We start from the raw sequence: 26,829 nt of genomic DNA, 5'->3' as shown, positions 1-26,829 counted from the left end.
CGTAAACCATTTGCTTTCATATCCCCCCTCTTCGATTCCGAAACAAGCAACAAGAGAAGAAATGGAATTGCTTTGGCCGGCTTGCCCCACGAAACACAAAACCGTACAAGAAGCAAACGCAGTCATTTTATGCCAGTCATTTTGCGCATTCAGTGTTTGTGGTTCATACTGTTTGGTAGCACGTATGCACTACCCGTCTGGCCGCCTTGTATCGCACCAGTCGACCACCTATCCCATGGATTTCAATGCGGGCTTCCGGCCGAGGGCATACCAGAAGTCTTGGGTTTCTTGGTTTGATATTGGCTCCTTACATGCTGTCATACTGTGCTACGAGAGCTTCGGTTACTCCCTTTGATGATCACAGCTGCAAGCGTACGGTACTTAGCGTTGATACAACCTCACGAGCCTCATGCCTGACTGTCGTGCTGCTCTTGACTCAACTCTGTGAACTCGTTAGCATTGAACAATCACGACCGCACCTAATTTTTTCGACTTTGACTCGCTGACTTGATGATGTGCTAGAATGTTTAGCCGGCCAGCCCTATCGCAAAGGATTATCAAATGGCTTTGGTTATGATGCTGAGTAGCTCATTGCAATCTCGACAGGTAGGTACCTATCTTTGCAAAGCTCAGCATATTAGAGGTATGAATTCGAGGCTCCAGCCACAGACTCGTGATGATTAGGGACTTTAGGGCCAGCATAGCGTACCATTCGGGTCGAGGGCCACTTCCACTCGGACCGCTCTCCCTTGGCCGATCGCGCATAAGCGCCCACTCATCACATTGTTACGTCCAGAAGAACCGTGCAGGTGTTAGCTATGGCAGTGAAGCCATTTCACGGTAATGAGCTGTCCGATGGGCCCTTATGGTCATATTTCCTCAAAGGGAGTCGAGACTCGGACATGGCGTTTTGACAGCCGTCTCCCGGGACCTTTGTTGACATGGTGATAATGGAGGGCCAGACAGGCCCCGTGGCCCCTGGTCACAGTGACAGGAGTGACAACCGTCCGCTTGGCATGCAGGGACCTCCCGTTGGATCGCCACGAGGTAGGGCTGATCCAGCCAATCCCGTCTGGCTGGACAAGACCCCTCACGACCCTAATGGATCCCTCCTCGAATCTCCTCACCTCCCCCAAGGCTCCGACTTTTCTTGCCCTTCCCTCCCACACTCCATCTTACGACTCATCCTTCAACTTCCTATTCCTCTCGACCGCAGCACCTTGTTACCTACTACCTGCCTCTAGTCACGCACATTTCTATCCAGCCCTGGTCTCTACCTAGACTCCCCTCTCTCTCACTCTCTTATCAGCAAATCTGCCTCAGTTATTTTGATTTCCCTTCGTATCAAATGGCACCGCCATAGAAAAGGAAGGGACACGGAAGAAAAGGGGACTTGGCTGGCGACTTCGGCAACCCTAAAGCAACCATGATTTTCACGTCCACCATGTCCAACAACAACAACAACAACAACAAACCTCCCAACCTTTTCCGCCTTCCCGGCGAGATACGCAACCAGATCTACGAGTCCCTCCTCGTCTTTCCGGAGCCCATCATTATTCATACCTCTACCGACGAAGAACGGAACGATCAGAGAGACGGCGACAAGTCCAAGAGTGGTGCAGTGGTGCGGGTGCACCTCGACAACGCCGACGAGCGAAAGCGCTGGCCGCTTTCCTCCCGCCTGCTCACCGTCTTCCTCATCTGCAAACAAATCCACTCGGAAGCCAGCGCCGTCTTCTACTCGCACAACCAATTCCGGGCACCACCTGCCCTGTGCCGGTTCCCCTCCGCCCAGCTGCAGTCCAACTATGTCATGCGCGGCTTCATCGACCGAATTGGGACGCGCAACCTGACCTCTCTCCGCCACTTGTGCATCCCGTTCCCGCTTGACTCGGGAGCGGGGCAGCGATACCTGGACTGGCCGACGCGCCGGTCATTCGAGGGCCTCCTGGGCCTGTCTCCGGCCAAGCTTGATGCTTTGGTCTTTCGCGCTAACGTGGTGCCCGGTGCGCTGCCGAGTCTTTGGCGGAGGTGTCCGAATGTTGAGGTTGTCGAGTTCGATCTCAGCTGGTCTGGGCCAGGGCATTCATTTTGGAAGGTCCGGCCGCACGACCGCGAGATTTTGCTTGGCAGCATGGACACGGCGCTGCGAGAGGAGTTCACGCGGCTGAGGGAGATCGTCGTGAATATTCAGTACGACGGGCCGATCCGGGAGATCAGCGAGTCGTGCGAGGCGTTGATGGAGGAGATGCGCGGATACGGATGGAAGGTCGAGGTGCGCGATTGTAGCGGCGACAAGGATGAGCGGTTGAGGATCCCGTACTGGTACCACCCGTCGCCTAGTTCGCACGGCTTTCGGTGGACCGGCGGATGGGAAGAGTACAGCGCTGCGTTTGCGAGCACTGGCAGTCGGGACGACGACGACGCTGACGACGACGCTGAGCATGTGAAGCCTACGGCTGAGCGAAAACGGCAGTTTGCGAAGGACATCGGACGAAAGATTGTGCATTCTCGGGCGTTTGGATGGAGCGCAGTCGTGATCTTTTCGCCGACGATTCCTGTGCTTATGGCTATCGACAGCATCAACAAGAGGAGGAGGAAGCGGAAGATCGAGAAGCTGAGTTCAGGGCAATCGACTGCTAGCGTCTCGCATCATGGTTCGGTTCGGGAATTCCGGTAGGCTGGGAATTGAGGGGGGAACAGCCCGGCCGAAGGAACGAACGAATGAACGACTTTTGTAGATTGGCTACGATACGTGCTGGTTGCGACATCTGAACGGTCGCGGTAGACCGTCTGAGGCAAAACAATCGGGGCGTGACGAGTATAACGACACCTAGAAATCTGATGATGCTGGTTGGGATGGGATGGAGGAGTGGCGGGATGTCTCAACCATAGGGGTTGGCGTGTGACTCCACACTTGCAGGAGAAGGAGTATCGCGGTGTGCTGGCCATGCCGGCAGCGCCTGGTAACGCGAAATCCATGCACAGAGGTAAGATGCGATGAAGGAGACCAAGGCCGGCGTCGGGCCGGAATCAAACGCCGTCTGCCGTCTGCCGTCTACCGGCTGACATGGACGATGCAGTCACCCAGAGATACCTGCATAGGGGCGTCCTCGTGCTGCTCTACATTATATTAACGTTGGGAATTCGGACCCTTTTTAGACCTTTCCTAGGTACTCTTCAATATCCTGAACATGCTGCTTTTTTCTCCTTGTCACGACTTCTTTGCTCTCCTTTTCCTCGGCGTTCTATTGTTGGACTTGACTCATCATTTGTTTTTTTTTTTTTTTTTTTTTTTTGTTTTTTAAGCATAGAGGTATGTAGATGCTGCTGAGATGTAGGTACCTATGCAGTGCATCCTGCACTACAAATAGACAGACGAGGGATACGCGTGATTATCGAACCACCTAGCAACACATTGACATGGTTACTGGCATTGCCGAGTCCAAAAGCCTGTTTAATTCCCTTGCAAGCGCTAAGTCCACCCAGTAATCCAAACCACTCCCTATGCTGGGAAGAAAATAATGAAAAAACATACAATGACCATCTTGACCTCTTGGTTGGCGATCCAAAGCCAGCCATATGTGCGCCGATTAGTATATGTAAAGATGAAATGCAGTAACCGACCCGTGTGATATCCCAACAATGTTCCAGGACGTAGAGCCGCGCTTATTTATTATGCCAAAGGAAGTTGCGCAACCCATCCCAGGTATCCGCGTCTCTGTAAATGTACACCATGCTACTGCGTAGACTCGGTTGCAGCTCGGCATCATGCCACCTAAACAGGTGCATGACGCTAGCCCATGACACAGCTGCAAATACCGGCCAAGCATAATGACTGATAGCGGTGCTGTTGTTGGGCTCGGACACGCCCGGCAATCCATACCCGGGCTTGACGGCCAGGCGGGCTAGTGCCAGCACCACGCGCGCAAAGACGTAGACGACGATTTGCTGGTTGACGCTCGGGATTTTACCCTTTCGCGATCGCTGACCGAAGACGACGTAGCCTCCGAGGAGACCGGCGAAGAAGCTATCATATGGACCTATTTTTTTTTTATCCCAGAGGGAACCGTGTAAGCCAACGTCCTCTCGGGTCATGCGCTCGACTTTTGGCGCCGTCGCAAAGGGGGTGGGGTATGGGTATCTGCTTGCCTTCCTTGCCAGGCGTTGTCCCGTAATGTCGTAGAAGATAGCAGACGGTCTTGTATATGGTCGCGAACTTTGCCAGATTGGTAGCGTGGGTTTTCGTCGCGCGGAAGATGAGTTTTGCTTTTTCACGGAGACTGGCGCAATGATTTGAACATGGTCAGCTGGAGGTCCGTGTAGGAGTGGAAAGGGGCAAAGGGAAATTGTGAACTCACGTCCCCGATCGGAATAGGAGCATCATGCTGTCGCATCGTCAGTTCAGTCTCGTTTCAGTGTTACAAAGCAAAGTCGTGGGCTCTGAACGTGGGCGTACACCAGCGCGTGCGGAAACCGCACCTTGGCTCCGTAGACGGCGCCATTGCGAGCACCCTTGACAATGGCAAGAATGTCGCGATTCTTGGGGTCAAGAATTATTTGTTCGACGTAGGCCTGTACACGCAAATGTGTCAACTTCGGCGATCTCGGATTTGGGGCGCCTTTTCGCAGGGGCTTTGGCGTTGTTGTGGTCGCACCTTGAGGCTCTCGAGAGCGGTGCTGGACATTGTGCCTCGGCTCAAAACGGGGTTCGCTGGGAAAGTGGACGGATGACGAAATGGGAGTGCGCGCTGCACACGCTCGAGAAAATAGCAAAAGGTGTCGGTCGTATTCTACATGTAGCTCATTGGGCGGCGCTAAGGGAAGGATGCGGCGAGAGTCGAGATCGGAAAGAGAACAAAAAGATGAGACTTCACGAACGGGTGGGATGAAAATACCAAGGTAGTGTTGGAACAATGCTCAGGTCACGGTGTAGTGTATGGAGTGTAGACGGGACCAAATTGGGTTCGTTGACAGGCTCCCGCGCGCCGGGCAGATCCACGGCAGGTGGAAATGACGACGGCACATGTCGGTTTCGGTGGAACTTAGGCGGTGGGGGGGCTTCCCCGCAGAAAACTGATCTCCAGTGGGTGGTCACTCAGCGAACGGGGGCCCATGCATCGGGCATGCCCACAGCGCCTAGGTACAAAATGGCATGTGAAATTTCCAGGGGCAATCGCCCGGGCTCTTCGTCCCGTCCCTCGTCCCGCCCGCACATGTTTGACAAATCGGGCGTTATCTTTCCAAAATCACTTGTACTTCGCTTGTATTCGTTTCAAATTTGGCAACATCTTCCATTCAACCACATCTCCTATTGCATGTCCCAGCTATCTTGTTCTCGTGTCAATACCTCGACGAATACTTGCGCTTCACATCTGGCCCAGCGATGTTGTGTGCCTGCAATCATAGGGCATCTGATTTCAGGAAAGGGCCTCTACTAGGTAGGTTCGCCCTCGTTGCCCAACATTACGGTGGACCCACATTTCTTTCCCGTTGTTAATCGTGGTGGGAGACACTCAGCAGTATCTTCCCAATTGATGCCCATGAATTGCAAAGAGAATGACAGGTAGTGTAAAAATCTGACCTATATCTAGTCCCTCTTTGTTCAATATGACTGTGGCCATCCAGTCTCCAGATCGAAGAGCCAAAGTATTTGCGTCCCTATCATTTGGTTTACTTGTTCCAAGCATCATAGTGTACACACGACATGGGGCAAGTCTCATTAGAATGGCTTCACGCGCATCGGATTCTCATAGTTCGTCGTTTGTTCATACACTAATATTGCAACTAACATAAAGTGGGGTATCTCATCAGAAACAGCAAGGAAAACTACCACTCCAGTCTGTCATCACATACGAGCCGCACATCAAAGCGGTCCTCGCCCTTCCAGACCTTCGAGCCAGAGTTGCAGTCAGCGACGACGTTTCTCAGCGCACCAATCATGCCCGGAGGCCCACTACCAAACACGCGTGTGGAGCCTTGAGCAACACCTTCGACGAAATCCTTGACCACTGTCGTCACATCCGGCCTTCCTCTCGCCGTGGAGCTGCTGGCTCTTTGGGCAGACACCCTCGGCGCTCTCTTGATGCTGCCATCATCCTCCTGCGACGACCCCCCACGGCAGCCAGTGACCGATGCGGCCCTCTTTGCGGCATCATCATCATCATCATCATCATCACCATCATCATCCGTGACGAAAATGCGAATGATCAGACCGTGGACAGCACCGAGTCTGCGCAACTCCTCCATCTCGGGCTCAACCCATTGGACGTCTTCGCTCCTCTTCATGGCCCAAACCAGCTCGACTTTCCTTGCGGGGTTCATGTTCCTGTCCCGAAGCAAGTCGATCAAGAGGGGAAGCACATAAGTGATACCGGTTCCGCCGGCAATGCAGAGGACGTTGACGTCGGGGGTCACTCCCTCAACAATGCTCTCACCATAGGGGCCCTGGAGGATAACTGGGGTCGTGGGGGTGGCCGCCTTCTCCGACAGCGCACCAGCGAGCTTATCCTGCACAATCTTGGCCAACTTCTTCGTCTCTCCGCCCTTGGCCCGCAAGATGTACGAGTGCGTGACAGTACCCTTTCCGTCCTCCACCGGCCACGACAGCGGCGTAAACGGGTGACTCTGCCAGATGCTCCCCTCAGTGAAGCACAAGAAGAAATGCTGGCCAACCTTCCACGCCCTCTGCGGGTGCGCAAAGTCCAACCTGACCACATCCCCATGCTTCTCGTCCCTCCAAAACTTTATCTCCGCCTGCGCCGCCGCGAACCCGACCCTGCCTTGGCTGGGGATATACCCATAATGCAGCAACGCCGTCCTCACCAGCCTGGCACTGCGATCAACAAACCACAGCACCAACCCGGGCACCAAGAAGCACTGCAAATTCTTCCAATGCCCAATCACGGCGCCAATATACACCATAGCCAGGACGTAGTGCGCCTTTCTGAAGAACTCGTACCCCGTGCGGCGGATGGTCCACTGCAGCGCGCCCACCCACAGCAGCACAAGCAGCACCAGCGCCACCACGCCCCAGCGGGCGTACGGCTGCGCGATGAAGGCGTTCCACACGTCCGGATGCGGGCGGTACAGGCGCGCCTCGACGACGACCCAGCCGATGGTGTGCAGGATCGACTGCACGAGAATGATGTGGCCCGTCCAGCGGTGGAGGAACATGAAGCTGGTGTAGGGGACGCCGGTGATCAGGGACAAGATGGATTCCCGGCTGGCGAGCAAGATCGAAAGCGGAGTGAGGGCGTAGGCGAGCACGCCGATACGGTCGGCCCATGGCCCCAGGGAGGTGCGCGTGTTTTTGACGTGCTCGGGCTGGCCCTTGACGGGCGTGATCCATTTGCCGTAGACGATGCCGACGAAAGTCCAGATGGTGAGGTAGCCGACTAGGACCAAGAGGATGAGAACCTGGAGGCGGGTGACTTGGCCGAAAACGGGCTTCACTACTCCGCGGCTTGAGAGGAGATACCTCCTCCCCGTGGCACCCCCTGCCCTCATCGCCCTGGTGAATCTCCCCACCGAGCGAGGCTTGGTGACTACCTCCTCCCCGGTTGAAAGCGCCCCTTTTTCCTCCTCGAGGGGCATCTCATACTTGGAGACATTTCCCCCGCTAGCACCAAGTCGCCTTAGAACACCCCAAACGAGCAAGATGCCCAAAATGGTCGCCCAGAAGATGCCCATGTAAAGCATCCCCCGATCGTGAGCGGAGTACACGACTTCCAGGTAGGCGCACGAGCCGGGGTCGCTTTGGCACGGGACCACACGGTAGGCGTAGCCCCAATGCCACTCAAGGTTAGATTGGCCGGTGAAGTTTTGGATCATTCTGGCGGAAAGCTGAGGTTGACTTGGTGGTGTCATGATGGGATAGAGAGAATGGCCGTTGGCCGTTGGATGTCGAGCGAGCCAGGCAAATTGAAGTCGGGGTTTATGTTAGGTGCCCTGCCCTTGTTTTGCGTGTGGTAGTTGGTGGCTGGCTGTTGGTAAAGTTGTTATTGTTGTTTCGTTGCCCGGTAATTCTATAACCTGTTGTCGAGATGATTCAAACTCATTGTCGAGGCGGAAAAGGGAATGGATATAACAAGTGGAAGTTTCAATGTTCCACCCCGGAAAACAACCGGTCGACTCGATCAAAAAAGTCATAACAACCGGACCTCGCGTCGCTTGCTGCCCCGGTAGCTCCAGTCCCTAGAGGTATCGATCTTGAACAAGCCCCGTGTTCTGGAATCTCCAAAAAGAAAACGAAACGGATCCGATTGCGTGTTTGAGTTGGTTTCACATCGCCGGGGTTCGACCACGGCGGGCACGGTGTGGAGCGCCGAGAAAGTTGAGCAAGTTTCCATTGCAACGGTGTTCGTTTCCCTGGTTGCTGACTCCTTGTCGCCATCGGATCCAGAACATCACTCATCTTCAACAATATAGTGTTCCGTGAGCCGGAAACCGCCTCTCATTGCCTGTTTGGTGTTCAATCCCCCCCTCCCCTTCAGTTTTTTTTCCATTTTTTATACTCCATTGGTTCCCACCGGGTGAGCATGTTTTTGGCTTGGCTGTATATCATGCCACTGCAGAATTTGCCTTCATTCCCGGCCTTCTCGGTCATGCCATCGAGAGAATTTGAGTGTTTATTCTATCTCGGAAAGGGGGGCCAGAGAGAAACGATATGACGCTAGAGTCTGGACACAGCTGCAGTGGTTGAGCATCTTTGAGCACGTTTTTTTGCAATCAACAGTGGAGTGACGGTGTAACGTAAGGTCGTGTTTCGGCCACTTCGGCGTGGTGTGTGGACCCTACAAATGGGGAAGTACTCGCTTTTCATTGGATGATTGAAACAATTGACCCAGGTACTCGGGGCTTCAACCCCCCCCCTAAACATGATGGGATGGAGGCGAGACGAGCTCCCCGTTCGGCGCGGCGCGCTCATATTCCAGGCGAACGACACTCGGCCGGGAAACCGTCATGATGTCCCCGATTTGATGACATTGGTGATATCCATAGCGGACGGAGAGCTACGTACCGACGATTGACCCCTGAATCATCTCCAGAGATTCGTCGTTGATGGCGAGGCTGGACGGAACATCTCGTGAACAAGAAGGTTTTCATCCGAGATTCCAACTCATACCTGCTCATTCACTCAGTCACTACCCATTGACACTTTTCTCCCTCTTTCCCGCTCTTTTCCCCTCATCTCCTGCCTCTTTTGTACGCTATCTAGCCTCACGAATGGAACCATAACCGTCCTCTTGCATTACTTGACTCCAAGCTAGTAGCTGCTGGGTTAGGGAACCCAACAATTGGTCCTTGTCCTACCCGTTGGACCAAGTAGTGTGACTGAGAAGGTTTTCAAATACCCAATTACATAGACTACGGACATCGAAAGGAGTCGTCGTCAAGAAACGAGCTCAAAGACGAGGCTAAATTGAGAACGAATCCTTCATCTTTTCTCTCACAAACCGCCATCACTATTCAAGCACCAAGCCGACTCCAGCTTCACCCCTTACCCTTTTTTTTTTTTCGCACACACATCCCCAACCAACCATGGCGCAACACGGCACAACCCTTTTACCTCGAATGGACATGGGAGACGGGAACATGAACGGACCGGCGTGTAAAATTTCGGTATGTTCTATTCTTCCCGTGTGGTTAACCAACTACCCTCTCTTATACGTGCACCAATCCCACATACTATTCTCGTTGTATCCCTACCTCTAGGTACTCCCACTCACACCGTAGGCACATCAATACTAACATGTTTCCAACCAGATGCTCTGGAACTGGTACACCATCGATGCCTGCTTCCTCCACCAGTCCTGGCACATCACCACGCGCGGCGCCTTCGCCGCCACCTGCATCGGCATCATGTTGATGGTCGTCATGCTCGAGTTCCTGCGCCGGCTGGCCAAGGAATACGATGAGTGGATCGTCCGTGACTTTCGAAGACGGTCGGCCTTGATTAGCGAACAACAACGATGTCTGCGTCAACAACCACGACAACGACAGGCTTCACCATCATCATGTGGTACTGCGGATGCAGCAGCAGCAAAGACTGCTGGACTTTTAGCGTGCACAACGTCCGCCGTCACCACCACCGGGAAGAGAAGAGGAGGATACATGGGAAGCAGCAGAACAACAACAACGACAACGACCACCACCACCCTCAAGTTCCGCGCCAGTCCGTTGCAGCAGCTGATAAGGGCCCTGATTCACGCCGTCATGTTTGGCCTGGGGTATCTGATCATGTTGCTGGCCATGTACTACAATGGCTATGTGCTCATCAGCATCTGGATCGGGGCGCTGCTCGGCAAGTTCTTGTGCGATTGGTTGACGGTCAAGTTTGAGATTCGTGGTGGAGATGAGGAGGAGGAGGACATGATGATGAGTGATGGATTCACGGACGAGGTGCCGAGGCTGCAGGGCGTGGAGGATGCCACTGTTTGCTGTGGCTGAAATAAGCCAGACGGGATGAGGAAGTTGAGGATGGAAGAAGGGACGGAAGATGTAATGACGACTGCGATGATACCTCTTTGTGCTTTTTCATTTCCACTGTTGATGACTAATGAACTGGGCTTACACTCAACGCCGCTTGTTCGGTTTATATTTCTGTATCTGCCTGGTTTCATAACATTATTTGGCTAAAAGTTTTTGACGATATTAAAGATCTGAAGAGGCTGACGGGCAAGAAGAGGAAAGGATGGAATGTCGCGGAGTATCGCGTAAAGCGCTTGCTAATCGCAAAGTCACACTGACCATAGGGCTAATATGGAACTGAAGCTGTCACTCACCTTCCACTCAAACCCTGTAGAGTACTTATTCCGGACAGTGGAACGTAACTCCTCTTCTTTACCACCTTGACCCACGAATTGCCATCATTGGTCCAATTGCTCGTCTTGAAGGCTCTCCTGTTCTCTGAATTGTAGGTACAGCGGCAAAGATCGTAACAAGAAATACAAAGAGGTGTATTGAGTATACATCAACATACATATTCATGAACCTGTGTACGGTATCCAAGACTCTTTCCGCTCACTGCTATCCAGATGCTTTGTATTTAATTTAAGCATGCTTGCTCGGTTAATGATCCCGCTCAACATGCCTTTCCGTCACAAGTCCCCTAAAACCTGCTGCTCATCATGGACGCCGGCACCTGGGAAAAGGTTAGTATGACACCCGTTCACAACACAAGCCACTAGTCGACCCTCGATACATGGGCTTCTCAAGGCTTCGTACTTCCATGTCCATGTCCATGCCCGCTCTTCTTAAAGTCCTGAAGCCAAGCCTGCACAAAGTTCTTGATGGCCCTCTGCGTCTCCTCCACCGGCTTAGGGGGGAAGTTGGGGGCGGTCTCGTTGGGGAACAGGCCGTTCTCGTCCCAGTGGTGCACGCCGTCCTTGATCAGGATAAAGGGTTCGCTGATGGTGCTCTTGCGATCCTTGAGGCCGATGGCGTGCGGGGTGGCCGCGCGCCAGGGGTCCTTCTCGCCGTCAATGATGGCCAGGCGCGGGTAGCTGATGCCGAAGCCACCGTACTTGTTGATGGACTCGACGTCCGAAGGCTTGTTGATGTTGAAGGCCTCGCGGCAGGCGATGGACGTGTAGTTGAGGTCGATAGCGCGGGAGATCAGCGGGAGCTGGTTGTGCGGAACACCGGACCCGGTTTGGAGGAAGCCCCATCTGTAGGGACCATGTTAGTTGATTCCGAAAAAAAAAACTGATGAAGAAGTGTTCTACTTACTGATCGCAAACCTGATACAGCCACAAGCGCCACGTCTGCTTAAGATCGTCCTTCTTGTAGAATTCACTGTCATAGGAGGTAAAGCAGGCATTCTGATCCCCGTCGCACGACTGGACTGAGGTGACATTGACATAGCCAATGTAGTTCAAAAACTGATTTGTAAGCGTCTTGACCTCCTTGCCGTATCCGCCAACAGTCAAGAGCTCCTGGACGTCCTTCTCAAGACGAGCCGTCTCGGGATACAGCAGCGCATTGGAGCTGACATTGTTGCAGTATTCGCCGTATGAGGTGTCGTTCAACGCGGGATCCCAGTTGGTGGATTGCAGTCCTGCGATGCCGAAGCTGATGGTGTTGGCAAAGTCATCGGTGTGGGTGAGGTTGCCGAGACCGAATGTATCCTTGAGCTTCTGCACGTATCTGGCGTTGGCCTTGTTGAGGATGATGTTGTCGACAACGTGGGTCAACTTTTGGGTAGCAGTCACACAGTCCTTAGGACCGTAGATCCGCGCGGCTTCGTAGTATTGCCAATAGTCATAGATGGCCTCAGTGACACCGGACGAGGAAATGGCCCCCCAGTAAACATCGGGGTACAGCTTGCGCAGGAAGGCGACGAAGGCGCCAGCATACGAACCTCCGTAGGCAATGTAGGGAGTGTTGGGCGCAGTCAGGTCCAGGTGCTCAAGACCGGCGAACTTGACGTTCTTGGCAAAGTAGACGGTATCGGCTAGCGCTTGATCAGTAGTGAGGAAGCGCAGGTTCTTCGTGCTGAAGTCGGAGGTAGGCAGACTCTTGCCATAGTAGCGGTGCTCGAGGATGACGCCAACCCCACCAGTCGCCTTGGCGAGCTGGTATACTATGCCCTTTTGGAGGAACTGGAGACGTCCGACACCGCTCGTCTCACCGGCAGCTAGAACAATGACGGGACCTCCCTTCTTATAGTAGGTCGCGTCGAACCAGTAGCGCAGGTCGAAAGTATCGTTGGTATGCGGCTCATACTTGGTGTCGTTGTGGAAGTGGTCAACGGGAACCTTGATGGTCCGGGCCGGGTATAGAAGCGTGGGGTCGGTGCTCTCCTGGATGGTGAAATCACCCTCCGGCTCCAGCGCAAGATCGCTCTCTGACTGAAATGCCTGTTAGTCACGATCTGTCCAGAAAGCAATGGGAGGAGCACTGAGGACTTACCGACAAGCGAAGGTTCCGGACAGACAGGGGCGCAAAAGCGGGCGCAAGAGCGGAGGCTAGTTGCGCAACGCAGGCCGTGGCGGCCAGCAGACGTCCAAGTCCCATCATTTTGAAGGTCTCAAAACGACGACGACGAGTGTGGGCGAAGGAAAGGAACGCCTCCAAAAAGAGGCCACTTACCTGGAATAAATACTGGGAAACTTGAGGAAAGATGAAGGGAACCTGAAAAGCCAGGCGATCAGCAAGGGTCCAGTGAATAGTTCACCTTCCTCTTTGGGGTCTAGGTTGATGAGGTTGTTGGACCTGGACCAATATCACTGAAGGCGCGTATCGTACGTGAGAGTTCATACCTTTCGTCTGGCTACAAAGCCATGTAACGACCGTGACAAACGACCGCGATGATGCGGAGCAAATGACGAACGCTAAAATCTGCGGTAAGCTGCGCCATAAGCCGGAGCGGGCGGTTGGCTGTGATGGTGGATGCTGCCCGTACTGTAGATGCCGATGCCCGGCGATGGGTCCAGCCTGCGCTGTTCAACGCTGTGCCACTGTAATGAATGCTGCTTAGGTGCTGCTCCAATATTGGCCTCCCGAAGGCTCCCAACAGAATCGATGGATGAGGCAGGCCGAAACTCTCCTTCGGGAAGGTGGTAGTGCTGTGCTCCGGGAATGAGAAAGATGGTGGAGCGGTGGGCGTCGCCATTGACGCCGGGGATTTGACTCGAGATCCAGAGTGCCGATCCGAAGTGGGGAACTTCCCGACAGGGCCTAGCGAGCTGAACCTGCCGGCCGCCGACTTGGCCTATCTAGAGTACATAGTGTATGTACGCGGACAAGACCCGGGCCATGGTGTTGTTCCCATGTCATCGGTGATGAAGACGAGAACTATGCGAGACACCTAATTGCGGTCGTGGAACGTTGAGAAATCGGGCAGTTGATGCCAGGCAGTTCATCGCACACGGGTGGTCCGTGTGTACTTACATACACGACAACCAGGGCTCCAAAACGCAAACACTGTATTACTGGATAAAGAAAGTTCATGATATAGACACATTTCGTTCCCGGGGACGCACGAGATTTCGGACGACATAAGGTTACCTCTACTTAATTAGTCTCAAACCCACCAACACGGGATGGGTCATCGGAATGTCCCAAGATTTGAGAACTGAGAACTGAGGAAGCAACAGGGCAACTCCCGTGCCGCCTAAGAACACGGCCCCGAGCCGAGCCCGGCATGGTGCAACCCCACTAGACTTACAGCACGGGTTGAGGTCCCGGCAGGCCCAGCTCCACCAACTGGCGTACAAGTACATCTGTTGACCAGTACGGAATTCCTTCAACGCCGACCTTTCTCTCCCCAAGGGCCCTTCAAACTTCTTTCTTCAACGTGGAAGCCACGACCAGAGTTACAATTTCTCTGAAGTTGGGTAATAGCCACCAACAACCTTAGGACTGTCGCTTTTTTTCCCTCCCCAGAACGAGCCAGCACAGGGCACCAGCTAACTGAGTGATGTCTCCAGCGACCGAAGAGCCTGGCATCGTGCGGACGAATCGGCAGCATAAATCATTCATTCATCTCGTCGTTGATACAGTGAATTACATTATAAGTACACCGTTGTCGTCCAAACTTCAGGCCCACCGCCACATGTTGGCCACCCGACCCAAGTGGAAACGGCCAGCTCAGGTCCACCTCCCAGGGCCATTCGGACCCAGAAATACCTAACCATATCACGGGTGTTCACTCCTTTTGACCGTGGGTTTTTCATTCTCTCGATTCTCTGTATCCGAGCCGTTATCATCAAGAACATCGAATATGAATCAAACAAAGCAATAAGACGTGTTGGCCATCTCGACATCGCACCATGCCCGTTACAAGGCCCAGGCACGACGGAGGCAGGGAAAATCATTATCGAGTTTTCTGTGGTCGTGCATCGAGGTGCCGTGCTTGCTTCATTTCTCGAGGCTACTTCAACCAGTTTTAGTAATGCTCGTTATAACTCGCCTCAAACAATGGGCAAAGTCTTACCGCTAACGCTAAGGATGATATCGTTGGGTTTTGAACATTCGGGGTTTGGAGTTGCTTTTAGTGGTGGCCTAGCTTTGCCTCGCTGTCTCCCATTTGCCCAAAGAAGAAGACACTGGAAGCATCGGCCTAATATCGCCGAAGCCCCGTTCTTCTTTCCATAACGGTCTGACCTAAGGACGTTCTGAGGCATCCGACAAAGGCTGTCCTGGCGATCGGCGTTCCGACAGACAACACTCTACCAGATAACGCCATGTGTCTTTTTGCCAGCTGTCGCATCACCTCTTCTTTTCTTGCGACGCGTCCTGATGCCACTGTAGAGATCTACCACAGCCATGACACAAACGCCGCTGAAAGCCAGAAGGATCACCACGGCAATCAAAATCGTCACGACAATGGGGAACCACACCGACACGGCCTTCCACGTGGGCCATGCATGGTCTTTCGGAAGATCTGTGTCGAGCGCCTGCAGACTGACCTGCATCGAGTTGAGCACGACGGAGCAGATTGCAAAGATGGTGAGCAGGGGTCCCAGGCTGTGGGTGAGGAAGGAGCCCCATTGAGGGTAAATGTGGAAGAAGGCCAGCTTCCTCTTAAAGAATGCCGCAGCCATGTTGAGTCGACTGAGGCGCAGTTCGCCGTAGTGGTACCGCTTGGGGACTTGGATGTCGTGGATTTTGGTGAAGGGCTCGATGAAGTCGCACCACTCTTCGTATGTGGGAAATTGCCCGTTGGACTTCTTGGGGATCAACATCTTCTCACATGCCAACGCAAAGTCGACCTCATACTGGATCAAGTAGTAGTAGCTCCTCATGAAGCCGAGGCAAGCTCGATAAACATCCAGGTGGGCGTTGGCGATGTACTCCCAGAAGGCGGCGCAGTAGAAGTAGGCCGGGATGGGTTTGACGTAGATTCGCTCGTAGTACCAGACCAGATGAAGACAGGGATGCTCGTCGATCTTGATCTCTCGGTCGTGTGCGTACTGATGGTGGAGAGACATGATGTGAAGGAAAGATGGAGTTTGGACCTTGCAAGTCTTAGTATAACAGTGCCAGGGCGGCTCAAAAGGACTCGGAGGAAACTTACAAAGACATACTTCATGTACTTGAACATACCATCCAGCTTCGTGGTCAGGTGGTTCTCATTCAAATAAGTCGTCAAGGTCTTCCAATGACTGCCGGGATTCTGATCGTCCAGCCGAACTCGCGGTTGACCTGGAAGATGGCGCTTGACAGTGGTAGTGCCGTCTTCATTTGGTGTCTCCACTGGTACCAAGGCCATCGATGTCGGGTTTGTGCTGTTGTACGGTCGAATTCCGATTCTGGCTACGTTTCCCGCCATTTCCTTGATGTTTTCACAAGGAAAAACCTTGGGGATCTTGAGATTCACATCGCAATCTGAAGGTTGCGATTCAGCGGTCTCGATATCAAGCGTTGAACAAGGGAAAGAATGCGGGGTTGGCGTTGTCGCCGTCGATTTCAGGTCGGGCTCAACTGCGGCTCCCATATTGATCGACAAACGTGAAAGTGAAGCGAAGTCTTGACAACTAGAAGAGAAACACGACCAAAGTGCAAGTATGTCTTGATGGTTTCACGAGAAGAAAAGAATCAGATATGGGTGGAGAGATGCAGTGTGGTCAACTAACATCAATTTCCAAGGCCCAGGTAGAGAGAGGTAGGGCGGCCGGGCGCTTGACACTGTTATTTAAACCGCGGATGGCCATCGTGACCATTTGGGATTTGGGGGCCAGGCAGGCTGCAGCTGAACCGCCCGAGGCAACCATTACAGACGGATCGCGATATTGAGGCGGCTAATCGGAGCATGCCACCACACCAGGTCCGGGCACCTAGTCAAACAAGGGGATGTTTGGGCATTTCTCGAGCCAGAAATACCTACCTAATTCGTTACAGGTCCAGACCAGCACTACAGGAGAAGCTGGGGGTGCAGAACTGGAAGGAACGATGACGGAAGGGAGGAGGAGGGGTACAGTACTTAGGTTGGTCACAGTCTGCTGCGTCACTGTCCACGCGCCGCACACTCCCGTATCACCAGTTACAAACTTCGCGGGTAACTACCTCTACCTACCTACAGTCCACATCGAACACAAAAAGACCGTAACGGCTTCACCTTTGTACAGTCAGGAAGGAATTTGATGCAGACGATGATACTCTTCAAGACCCATCACCAGGCATATACCACCCTCCTACATCTCTCCACCAAGTATGTATAGTACACAACAACATCAGAGCACTTACACAGCCTTCCAACGAAAGCAGAAAAAGCAGAGCGCTAGCCAATCAAAAGAAAAAAAAAAGAAAAAAAAAAGAAAGAAGATGAACAAGGTTCGAACCACTCGATGGAATCCCCCTGGTCTCATCTCATGCAATCACCCACCCGAAGCTCAAGCAAGCGCTGCGGATAAGGACAAGGATGGATGGATGGATGGATGGATGGAAACAAATGCTTGGGACTTTTTTTCTTGCCTCTTGATTTTTTTTCTTTTTCTTTTATGTCACCAAGGAAACCTGAACCATTACATTGAAGCGCCGAGGCCGGGCTTGCGAGGATAAAACTTGACCCTCCCGGGCCCCTTCCCAATGGGACGGGTAAAGTACATGCCTGCCTCTAACAACTCGGCGCCTAAGGTAGAAAGGTATTTTTGGCAATTTTAGTACAGTACAGTAAAAACCCCTGCAACCTAACTGCATCCTCCGGCTAGGAACTGCATACCTATGTATACGCCCATGGGTGCATAGGTAGGTAGGTTTTTGCGGGCTGGATTATTTCCCAGCTAGGTACATACAGCCTCACATGGAAGTACGTACTGCACACCACATGAATCCCGGCTAGTCTTCGACGCCCATATACTTACCTACGGACTTGGTCTTGGACTGTTAGAAATATAAGTAGACTGTCAGAATTTTGTGTTTCAGTCTTTGGCTGGATTCCCATGTGGGCTTCTTCCTTCCAGTCTAGCCCATGCCGTATATATCCATACCATTTAGTGCATATAGAATCCCAGGCTTGAATTACGGCATGCAGTTCCGTTCCAGGGGATTGATTCTACTGTGCAGTATGCACTAGGTACAGTAGTAGCGCCTACGCTAATGAAGGTTCCTTATGTGGGTCCCCCTTTGTCTAGTTGTCAAAGATGTCGGTTGCAGCACCAGGTTAGGTTTATCTCACAAAGTAGAATACCAAGGGGGTTGAGTTATTAAAGAACTCGAGTCGTAAATGACGAGAATGAACAGAAGAAGGGAAGTGATAGAGAGAGCGGGCAATCATCACTACCATCGCTGACGATGACGATGATAACAGGAACAATGAAGACCGGGACGACCCGTCCGTCCGTTCCTGCCGCGCGCCCTCCACAGCGGTCCGCCCGCTCTCCGCTATAGCCCGCCCGTTAGGCCACTGTGGATCCCGCCCACCCGACGCTAGCGAAAGCAATTGTGTAGGTATTCAAGTAATGGGGGTCATAGGAGATGTTAGCGCAAGCTGCGCCGGCCGTAATCCTCACCCAGGGATCGATGTTGATGCATAACAATCTGTGCGCTTCATTATTTTACTTCTTGTTTTTGAACGATCAAAAAGTGTATACGACAAAGCCAAGAGCAAGAAGCAAAGAACCTCTCGCTCTTTCCAAATACACAGCATCCGATGCATCCAAGTAGCCTCATAGGAATGATCAACCAATTGACCAGATCATGATGCTAAATCCAACAAAATACTCCAAACACTTGGAATCGAGAAATGATCCAACGGTCTTCCAAACCGGAACAAATCAAAAGCCATACGCCATGGTATGTACACATAACTCCCGTATCCTTGCTTGTAACCATCGAGAAACACCGATTCTCCCTTCCAGTCCATACAACCACACGACTAAACAACACTCAATCATCCAAAGTCAAGTCGATCACATCCGGCTCAGCCTTTCTCTTCACGCCCCTTGGCGCCGACTTCGATCCCGAACCAAACGCCGAAGCCGATCCGCCCTCGGATCTCGGCGTCAAGGGCGGAATTTTGAGCCTACTAGATTTGACAGCCCAAGCACTGGTGATGTCAATCCTGGCCACCTTGTTACTCAACCCGGGCGTGGCAGGCGCGGCGCTAGAAGAGGGGGCAGCCATTCTGTTGGGCTCGATCTCCATCAACGCACGGTCAGCTGGTGAGAAGGAAGCCGGGTCAGGTCGTGTGGGCGAGGAGGACAGTGAAGGAGTGGCTGCTTTGGAGCCAACGCCGCGCCATGTGCTCGGAAAAGGAGTACGAGGCGTTACCGTCTTGGCGGGTTCGGGAATGTCTGGCTCTTCGGGTAAGCCGCAAAGTTCCCGCAATTTGTTGAACATCCGGCGACCTGCCACATTCACCCTCATCCGCTTTGCCTTATCTTCAAAATCACGACGTTCTTCGTGACTCATGCGCTCCCACCGTGACTCCGTGATGGTGACAACTAGCTCGTAGTCCAGCTCACGATTCTCCTGCTTGAAAGCGTGTCCCCAGGTGTTGAGGAACCAGTTAAAGCCGCCGTATTTGTAGGCCCAAGCCTCCCATGTAATGCTTCTAGAGGTATTAGAGCTTGGTGCAGAAGAAGAGGCAGTGAACGCGGTAGCAGTGGCAGATGAAGAAGTCGGTCCTCGCGGAGCGTCATGAGCAGGGGGAGGGGGGATCGGCTCCTCAGGTAGGCCGCAGGCTATCCTCAAGTTGTTAAAAGTTACTTGGCGTCTACCACTCATCCTGGCAGCCTTAGCCCCGTCTTCATATGCAAGCCGTTCGACAGCACTCATGCTCTTCCATCGCGCCTTCATCTTAGCAACAACAGAGTCGTAGGAAGTTCTTCTGTCACAGTGAAGCGTCCCTGCAGTGTTGAGATAGAAACTCCAGCCGTCGTATTTTCGTTCCCAATCGTCCCGTGTCATGATACTAGTGGCAGTGGTAGCGGTGGCGGCATCCGGCGGGGGAGACGGAATCCACGAACGAGGGTCTCGTTCCAGAGGCAGGTCGAATGCTTCTCTTAGTCTGTTGAACAAGGCCCGGCCTTGGGCACTTTGCCTCAAAGTATACGCAACCTTTTCGTACTCGCGCCGTTGCATAGCTTTCAAGCCACTCCATTGCGAGTAGATTTCGGTTCTGTGTTCGTCGTATCCAAGGTCTGGATTTTGTTTCTTGAGACTCACTCCTACGCTGTTATAAAACCAGGTGAAGCCGTCATATCGACCAGCATCCGAGGGTGAGCGGCACCTGGCGGCTGCTAACCGCTCACGAGGATCTTGCCCTGGGGGCAGGCTGTAAGCTTCTCTCAGTCTGTTGAACATCTCTCGACCTTCGGCACTCTGCTTCAAAGTACCCGCGACCTTTTCGAACTTGCTTCGTTCTATACTGCCCATGCCACACCAGCGTGCGTACATTGCAGTTCTTAGATCGCTGTATGCAACATTTGGGTTTTGTTTCTTATAATCCACTCCTTCGCTGTTAAGAAACCAAGTGAAGCCGTCGTACCGGCCATACTCCGAAGGTGAGTCATATGGGCCACAATCCCCGATCGTAGAAGCGGTAGCTGCGGATGAAGAGCTTGGTGGCGCCTGCGAGGCAGTTGGCTTAGCTGTTATGTCCGCGTTGACTTTTGCCTTCGCTGCCATGTCCTCGTAGATTCTTCGGGCCATCTGCGTCATGCCATCCCATGTCTTTTTTAAAGCAGTGACCGTTTCTTCATATGTAAGCCCGGGGTTCTTGTCTCGGAACTTTCGTTCCTCAAATTTTAACCAAAACTCGAAGCCGCCATGTTGCGGGGGTTCTGAAGAGCTGTTACCAGAAGCGCTGTAGTTTTGCGCCGCCGGAGTTGATGAGACGGGTGCTTTATCCTTGGCTACTCTCTTGAAGGTATCTTCCAGCCAGGTGAAAATACCCTTATCGAGCGGATGTTGTGCGGCCGCGAACGCTTTGTTACTGTAATTACTCCTTGCCGTGGACGTCAGAGCGTCCCATTGCCGCTTCGTGGCTTCGACAACTTGGTCGTAGGAATATCCAGGATACTTTCTTCTGACGTTAAGGCCTTCGGTGTTGAGATAATACTCAAAACCGTCATATTTGCGGCTTGGCGCAGCAGTGCTGGTAGAAGCGGATACCGCAGAGGTCGAGGTTGAGGTCGAGGTTGAGGTTGAGGTTGAGGTTGAGGTTGAGGTTGAGGTTGAGGTTGAGGTTGAGGTTGAGGGGGCCACGGTACCAGATCCTGACTTTGCTTTATCCAAGGCCATGGTTGCGTAGACTGCCCGGTGCGTTTCACCCATCGCTTCCCATCGCCGTTGTATCACCGACTTGAGCGATGCTGCCGAGGCGCTGGAGTTCCTCTTCCGAAGGCGTCCCTCCATTTCTTTAGCAAAAGCCTCGTAGCCGGACACAGGCGGTGATGTGGCTGAGGCTGAAGCCGGTCCTTTTTGCGCAGAGCCGGCAGCCGTCGCAGAAGTCGAGGCCCCGTATGTTCTCGCCCGTTTCGTGGCCCGTTGTAACATAACCTCATTTAGACTGTTCCGTTCCCTAGCGAGAGCCGACTTCGCCTCTTCAATACGTGCCATATCATCGGTCCTCAAACGATCACCCATAGTTAGGCAGGTTTCCCACTCAACGCCAAGTTGCTGCCTGATTTGTTGTTCCGACGTTCCTGAGAGTAGACGTAAAAGACCATCTGTGTATTTGTTTATCCACCAGGTCCGGCCACGGTTCAGATCCTTGCGGCACGGGTCGAGATGAGCGACATTTGGGTACGGGGCAAGTCGTGCTTTGCTTTCCATATAATCCTTCTCGGGGATCGACAGCCTGGTAGATGTACGAACGACGACCATTCCATTTCTGTCAACAACAGGTTTTGCGATCGCAAGCGCCGTGGTAAGTGTTACCTTGGCCTCCTCACGTAACGCCGCCACTCTACTTTGAAGAGAAGGGAAAGGTTGAGCTTGATCTGGGAGCATGCCTGGGACTACGCTAGGAGGTGGAGGAGGTGCAATGCTAGAAAGAGACGGGATGCTCCGAGTTCGCGACGGACCCACAGCCCTCGCATTGTTCAAAGGAGCGAGCTGGGGCTGCTGTTGCTTCTGCGACAAGGCTTGCTTGTTGAACCATTCGCGATGGGTCCGTGGCAATGAGCTCCATGCTTTCGAAATCGTATCTAACAAGAGTTGGTGGCTGTATGTTGGGTGCTTTGCTCGAAGAGAACCCATCTGTGTCGAAAAGTAGTATTCCCTGCCGGCCTTTAAATCATCCTCCGTAGACAAGCTTGAGCCTGAAGGTTGGGGTGCTAAGTGATATGGCGCAGGCAATGAGGGATGAGCCTGGGTTTGAGCTTGGTTTTGGGCCACCGTTGCCCTGGTCACGTAACTCTCTTGACGACTAGAAGCCATGGTAGTCCATCGTCTCCATAGCTCCGCATTAATCGCACCACTCTGCCAGCTGGGAAATTGTCTCTGGATCACGATTCGCTCCGTAAAGAAGAATAGTTGGCGACCATGCTCTAAGGTGTCCTGAATATGGGTGGTAGTTTGGTGGCTGTTGACGTTGTTGGTCATTTGAATGGACCCGGCAAAGCCGTCTGAACCAGCCGATATGTTGTTACCGGATTGGGTTGATTGAGAGGTAGGATCCGAATAAGCCCAGGGGTTGGCGGGGGCACGATGACCCTGGTTAGGCGGAGGAAGCTGGTAACTGTAGTATGTCCCTACAGGCTGTGGGCGCGCTTGACCTGGTTGCGGACCTTGACAGCCAGAGACATTAGACTGGTGAAAGGGCTGGTGGTGATTCTGGTGAGCTGCCACAGGTTGACGGTACCCTTGAGCTGACGGAGTGGAGAGATCCGGTCGACCGATAATGAAGTGGTCAACCGGTTTCCCAAGAAGCGGTGCGGAGGGCACAGGAGGTGGAGGAAGTTCTTTCTCGTCATGAACTTCAATTTCAAGATTGTTCTCCAAGAATCGAAATCCTGTAATCCACAAGTATTCTTCGCCAAGAATGGCATGCAACTTTGCTTGATCAAACTTTGCGAAAATTTGTTTTTTCATTTTGTTCTTCTTGGTCTCCCATTGCTTAAGAGCAGTAGGATCGGGATTCAAGCGTTTCGTGACGGTTATAGTACCCGAAGCAGCATCAATCGCAAAGTCACAGGAGATGCCCTCCCGCAGTCCTGTCAAGTAATGTCGTACATGGTCAAAAGCTGTACTGGAGCCGTGAAGCCGAACAGCTTTGAAAGAGCAGGATTCGGAAAGGAATTGGTTGACCCGGAAACACAGTCCACAGTCACAACTGACCGTGCGCATAACAGGTTGCCAGATCTGTTTCGGCGCCCTGCCTACCTCCCTGAGTAGGTACATCTCCATGATAGCAGCGAACATATTTTGATATCGAGGTGTTGATAGCGGGATAGAATGCTTTTCGAGAATGTCCGGGAGGAGATAGAGGAAAGGAACCCAGAGATGGGTAAGCTCACGAAGCGGGATGCGTTTTGCATCGCCAACCAATTTCATTGTCAAGCGCATAAGGAGGGTATCGGCGTTTTCAGCGATTAGTCCAGAGATGAAGCGAGACATGTCAGCCTTGTCGATACCTTCAATTGCCGCTTTAATCAGTTTTAGGTCTTGCGTGACCTTGGTTGAACGAAGCTGGATAATTTCCCTAACCCGTGCCGTCTCCGCGGAACGACTGTGGAGTTTGTAGATGTGCAATTCGTTCAAAATGTGTTCAGCCAAGTCGAGGTAGAGCTTTTTTGTTGCATTTTCTGTGGAGCAGGTCTCGTGGAGTTCGTTGGCAAAGCCCAGAAGGAAGGGGATCTTTGTCGAGTTTCGTCTCACCAACTTCGTGGCGAGTTCTATGAAGTCAGGTCCCATTCCGAAACAGGTCTTCAGGGCGGAAACAAGTTCACTTCCATCTTGTTGGCCGATGATTTGCCAACCGGGAAAGTCGGCTATGCGGACTACTGCGTTCCGTGCCCAATCTCGGGGAACTGTTTCGTCCGTGGTCTCGTAAAAGGCGGTAATTGAGGAGCACCTGTACTTGATCAAGCTGTGGGAGAATGAGATGGCCAGGATACTAATAGTTTGCGTTAGCTTCTTAGAAGACATATCACCAATTCTTTAGATCACTTACCCCTCCTGAATGTCTTGAAAGGTGGCTCTCCCTTCTGTGATCTCAGCACGAGCCCATTTGACAAAGGATTGGGGATCGTAAGGCAGTTTGCGAAAGGCAAATCCCGTAAAGCCCGCGGCGAATGTGAATAAATCCCAGTCCTTGGCAGATATGCAAGCCTTGAGAATGTTCTCTACCAACTCCCCAGGCATAAACCCCAGTCCTTTTTCGTTGTCCCAGGTACATGCCCTCCGGATGAGGCTGCTGAAGATGGGCCAATAGCGAACGTGATCTTCGACGCTCCCTGAGCATAGGGTCTTATAGTTTTCGAGCAACAAACGCAGAGGAGTCTGAGTGACGTTGTACTTGGCAGTCGGCGGGCCGTTTGCTTCAATGGTCTCCCACAAGAAGTCCGCCACAGTATCTCGAGGGACAAGGACGAGGGCCTGGCGGATTGGGATGTGGTTAGCAGAGATTCAAAGAGGCTTTAGTGGTGATATGCGAGGAACGTACCGCATCACAGTAACCAGGAAGGAGTTTGGGCTTTCGGTGTTCGCTAGTCTTTTGTGTCCAGTCATTCTCGTCAACGGGAACAAACTTTGCGTAGGTTCGGCCCTGCAAGTCAACCAGATCCTCAATGACGTAGGAGGGAGACACTTGTTGAGGGTCGATGTCAGTGTCTTCATAGCCTCTGTCGAGCCGGCAAAGAAATAGTTCGAAGGGGATCGCTCGCGCGAGGCGATCCAGAGTCAGAGCCAATACCCGGTCATGCCTTGCCAAAGCCTCTGGAAGCGAATCCGCCTTCTTGTAGGTGTAGTGGAGCCGATGGAAGAACTTGTTGGCAGTCCTACAGCCCTTATCTTCGGATGTCCAGTATCGCAACAGTTGACGAAGGTAGCCTACCTCGCCGTCCGCCAAGCCTGCTACGAGAATAGAATCGGCCGGTGGTGGATTTACCGGAGGCGGGGGAGGAGCATCGAAGGGGCTATCGACACGTGGGCGCCAGGTCTCGGGATATGTGAGACCAGCCCAAGATAGCCGTTCACGTAGCTCTTTCCGAAGATCTTTAGGTATGTATGGAATTTCGGAATCATACTCGACTTCGGGATCGTCCATTTCCGGAGGCTCGACGACCGCGGTGGTCTTGGACTTGGACTTGGCCTTGATGTTTGACTTTGTTGATTTTGGCTGGACACGGCGTCCCGAGGTTGTACTTGATGTGGCTGAGGGCCTCGCTCTGTTGATCTTTGCGCTCGGCTGGCCAGAGATGTTGAAATTCTGTTCCTCGTCGTCGGGAGCAATTGATGTGTTCGAAGTTCCTGTCTCAGGGAGCTGCACATCGGTTTCGGCTTGCTCCTCCTCTTTCACACTGGGTCGGACAGCTTCTTTTGCGGCCTTTCTGCCCTTGGGTTTGACTGGAGACTGTTTCTTTTTCGCAGGTTTCTCAACAATCGCCATCGGCTGGGTGTTATTCGGTGTCGCGTTGCTGCTTTGTTCGCCATTATTCTCGTTGCCAGCCATGGCGGCCATTCTCCGGGTTCGCACCATTCTCGATCATGGCTGTCTGGACTTTGGAGTCCAGACTAAACGCCGTAGGAGCAAAATAAAAGAGCAAAACAAGCGATCGATTGAGGACAAAAGCCAAAACGAGCTTCCAATTCACTCCGCGGGGCACGATGCGTGCGGATAGCGAGCTTGACGCTTGATGACCGGCAGATTCCCAAAATTGCGTTGTGTTTGTGGGCAACCCAGGCCGTCACGTCACACTCCGGTCGACGCGGGATTGGGCCTGTAGAGCGCTGATCCTGGATTGTCCCAGCACTGTGGTGAGTGGAGTTCTCCACATCCTGGAGATTTCGCGTCACGAACCCAACATGCCCGGAGCTTACCGAACCCTAAAGTGCACTCCGCCGGCTGTACGGTAGCGGGAGGGTTAGGGTCGCTCCCTTTTTGTTTGTTTACTTTTCATCGGACACTCGAGTTCTAAGCCACTATGAGCGTAGTTCTGGCTAGAAAACAAAAAAGGATGATGCTCTGAGGCTTACAGTCAAATTTCTGATTTCATGCCATCTCTTTGAGGTCTTGAGCCTGTCATTTTATATGACTGTAAGCTGCAGCCACTTTGCTCTTCCTTGTCACCTTGTTCCTTCGATCTTCGAAGATGGAACGGTTCGGGCGATCCTTCTCAAGAGTGTTACCACACCCAAACTGAATTGGCGAGGATGACGGTAACTACTTCCTTCTAACATCCCATAGCTCTCTTCGTACGGATCGCCTGAATGGAGTCACGATGCGTTATAACCTGAGCAAAGGGGGACGAACCGTAAGCTGCCTGAAGCCGTACCAGACTTGAAGTCTTTTGGCTAGAGATGTTACTGATGTAGAGCTCGGGCTACTCGAAATCTAAAATGATAGGTGGGGCGATGCAGAGTATAAGATTCACCACTGACGGATCACATAAACGTAACATGGATACCTTAGGCTTTAGGTCTTGAGGCATTTGAGCAGTCCGCATTGTTAGGGATGCCCCAAGTGTGCTCAAAATGCGAGATCCCAAAGCCGACCGGCCGGATTCCTTTGCGATACAAGAAAGTACCGAGTGCAGACTTCATGCTGACCTTCATCAGTTGGTGAGCTGTGGGGTTTGGAGTTTGAAGTTAGATGAAGTGTATGTTACTGGGGCACTTTGGGGAAATGCAAATCGATACGGCGACTCGTATTCCATCCCAAAGATACCTCTAACGTTTCACAACCGAACGTTATCTCTAGGTATACAATAGCAT

At 52.6% G+C, this 26,829-nt stretch overlaps 7 protein-coding genes across 8 annotated transcripts; 2 read left to right on the top strand and 5 right to left on the bottom strand.

Moving 5' to 3' along the window:
* Positions 1–1,144: 1,144 nt before the first annotated feature.
* On the top strand, positions 1,145–3,404 carry NCU00827 (hypothetical protein). Its single transcript, XM_959277.2, has one exon. It carries the CDS (start codon positions 1,427–1,429, stop codon positions 2,678–2,680), a length of 1,254 nt encoding a protein of 417 aa, XP_964370.2. The 5' UTR covers positions 1,145–1,426; the 3' UTR covers positions 2,681–3,404.
* Positions 3,313–4,979, bottom strand: NCU00828 (peroxisomal membrane protein). The gene is made up of 5 exons (XM_959278.3): positions 4,659–4,979; positions 4,460–4,575; positions 4,362–4,388; positions 4,153–4,283; positions 3,313–4,043 (listed from the first exon to the last, which is right to left on the bottom strand). The coding sequence occupies exons 1-5, from the start codon at positions 4,686–4,688 to the stop codon at positions 3,670–3,672; spliced, it is 678 nt and encodes a 225-aa protein (XP_964371.2). The 5' UTR covers positions 4,689–4,979; the 3' UTR covers positions 3,313–3,669.
* Positions 4,980–5,712: 733 nt separating this feature from the next.
* On the bottom strand, positions 5,713–8,211 carry NCU00829 (ferric reductase). The gene has a single exon (XM_959279.3). The coding sequence runs from the start codon at positions 7,867–7,869 to the stop codon at positions 5,830–5,832; it is 2,040 nt and encodes a 679-aa protein (XP_964372.3). The 5' UTR covers positions 7,870–8,211; the 3' UTR covers positions 5,713–5,829.
* A 675-nt stretch (positions 8,212–8,886) lies between these two features.
* On the top strand, positions 8,887–10,786 carry tcu-1 (ctr copper transporter). The gene is made up of 2 exons (XM_959280.3): positions 8,887–9,624; positions 9,769–10,786. Exons 1-2 carry the CDS (start codon positions 9,544–9,546, stop codon positions 10,450–10,452), a joined length of 765 nt encoding a protein of 254 aa, XP_964373.3. The 5' UTR covers positions 8,887–9,543; the 3' UTR covers positions 10,453–10,786.
* A 25-nt stretch (positions 10,787–10,811) lies between these two features.
* scp (serine carboxypeptidase) lies at positions 10,812–13,925 on the bottom strand. Of its 2 annotated transcripts, none has more exons than XM_011394532.1 (4): positions 13,266–13,925; positions 12,916–13,195; positions 11,734–12,854; positions 10,812–11,672 (listed from the first exon to the last, which is right to left on the bottom strand). In XM_011394532.1, exons 2-4 carry the CDS (start codon positions 13,021–13,023, stop codon positions 11,216–11,218), a joined length of 1,686 nt encoding a protein of 561 aa, XP_011392834.1. In that variant the 5' UTR covers positions 13,024–13,195; positions 13,266–13,925; the 3' UTR covers positions 10,812–11,215. The 2 variants fall into 2 exon arrangements, with proteins under 2 accessions (XP_011392834.1, XP_011392833.1); XM_011394531.1 differs by having other exon boundaries at positions 12,916–13,137.
* A 55-nt stretch (positions 13,926–13,980) lies between these two features.
* On the bottom strand, positions 13,981–16,594 carry NCU00832 (hypothetical protein). Its single transcript, XM_959282.3, has 3 exons — positions 16,025–16,594; positions 14,942–15,965; positions 13,981–14,881 (listed from the first exon to the last, which is right to left on the bottom strand). The coding sequence occupies exons 1-2, from the start codon at positions 16,442–16,444 to the stop codon at positions 15,177–15,179; spliced, it is 1,209 nt and encodes a 402-aa protein (XP_964375.1). The 5' UTR covers positions 16,445–16,594; the 3' UTR covers positions 13,981–14,881; positions 14,942–15,176.
* A 1,881-nt stretch (positions 16,595–18,475) lies between these two features.
* NCU00833 (hypothetical protein) lies at positions 18,476–25,844 on the bottom strand. Its single transcript, XM_959283.2, has 3 exons — positions 24,560–25,844; positions 24,068–24,492; positions 18,476–24,010 (listed from the first exon to the last, which is right to left on the bottom strand). The coding sequence occupies exons 1-3, from the start codon at positions 25,592–25,594 to the stop codon at positions 18,835–18,837; spliced, it is 6,636 nt and encodes a 2,211-aa protein (XP_964376.2). The 5' UTR covers positions 25,595–25,844; the 3' UTR covers positions 18,476–18,834.
* Between the last annotated feature and the right edge of the window lie 985 nt (positions 25,845–26,829).

The sequence above is a fragment of the Neurospora crassa genome, linkage group I, assembly GCF_000182925.2.
Source record: "Neurospora crassa OR74A linkage group I, whole genome shotgun sequence".
Classification (NCBI taxonomy): Eukaryota; Fungi; Ascomycota; class Sordariomycetes; order Sordariales; family Sordariaceae; genus Neurospora; species Neurospora crassa.
Note: the sequence above shows the minus strand (reverse complement) of the source record. Positions and strands in the feature narration are given on the sequence as shown.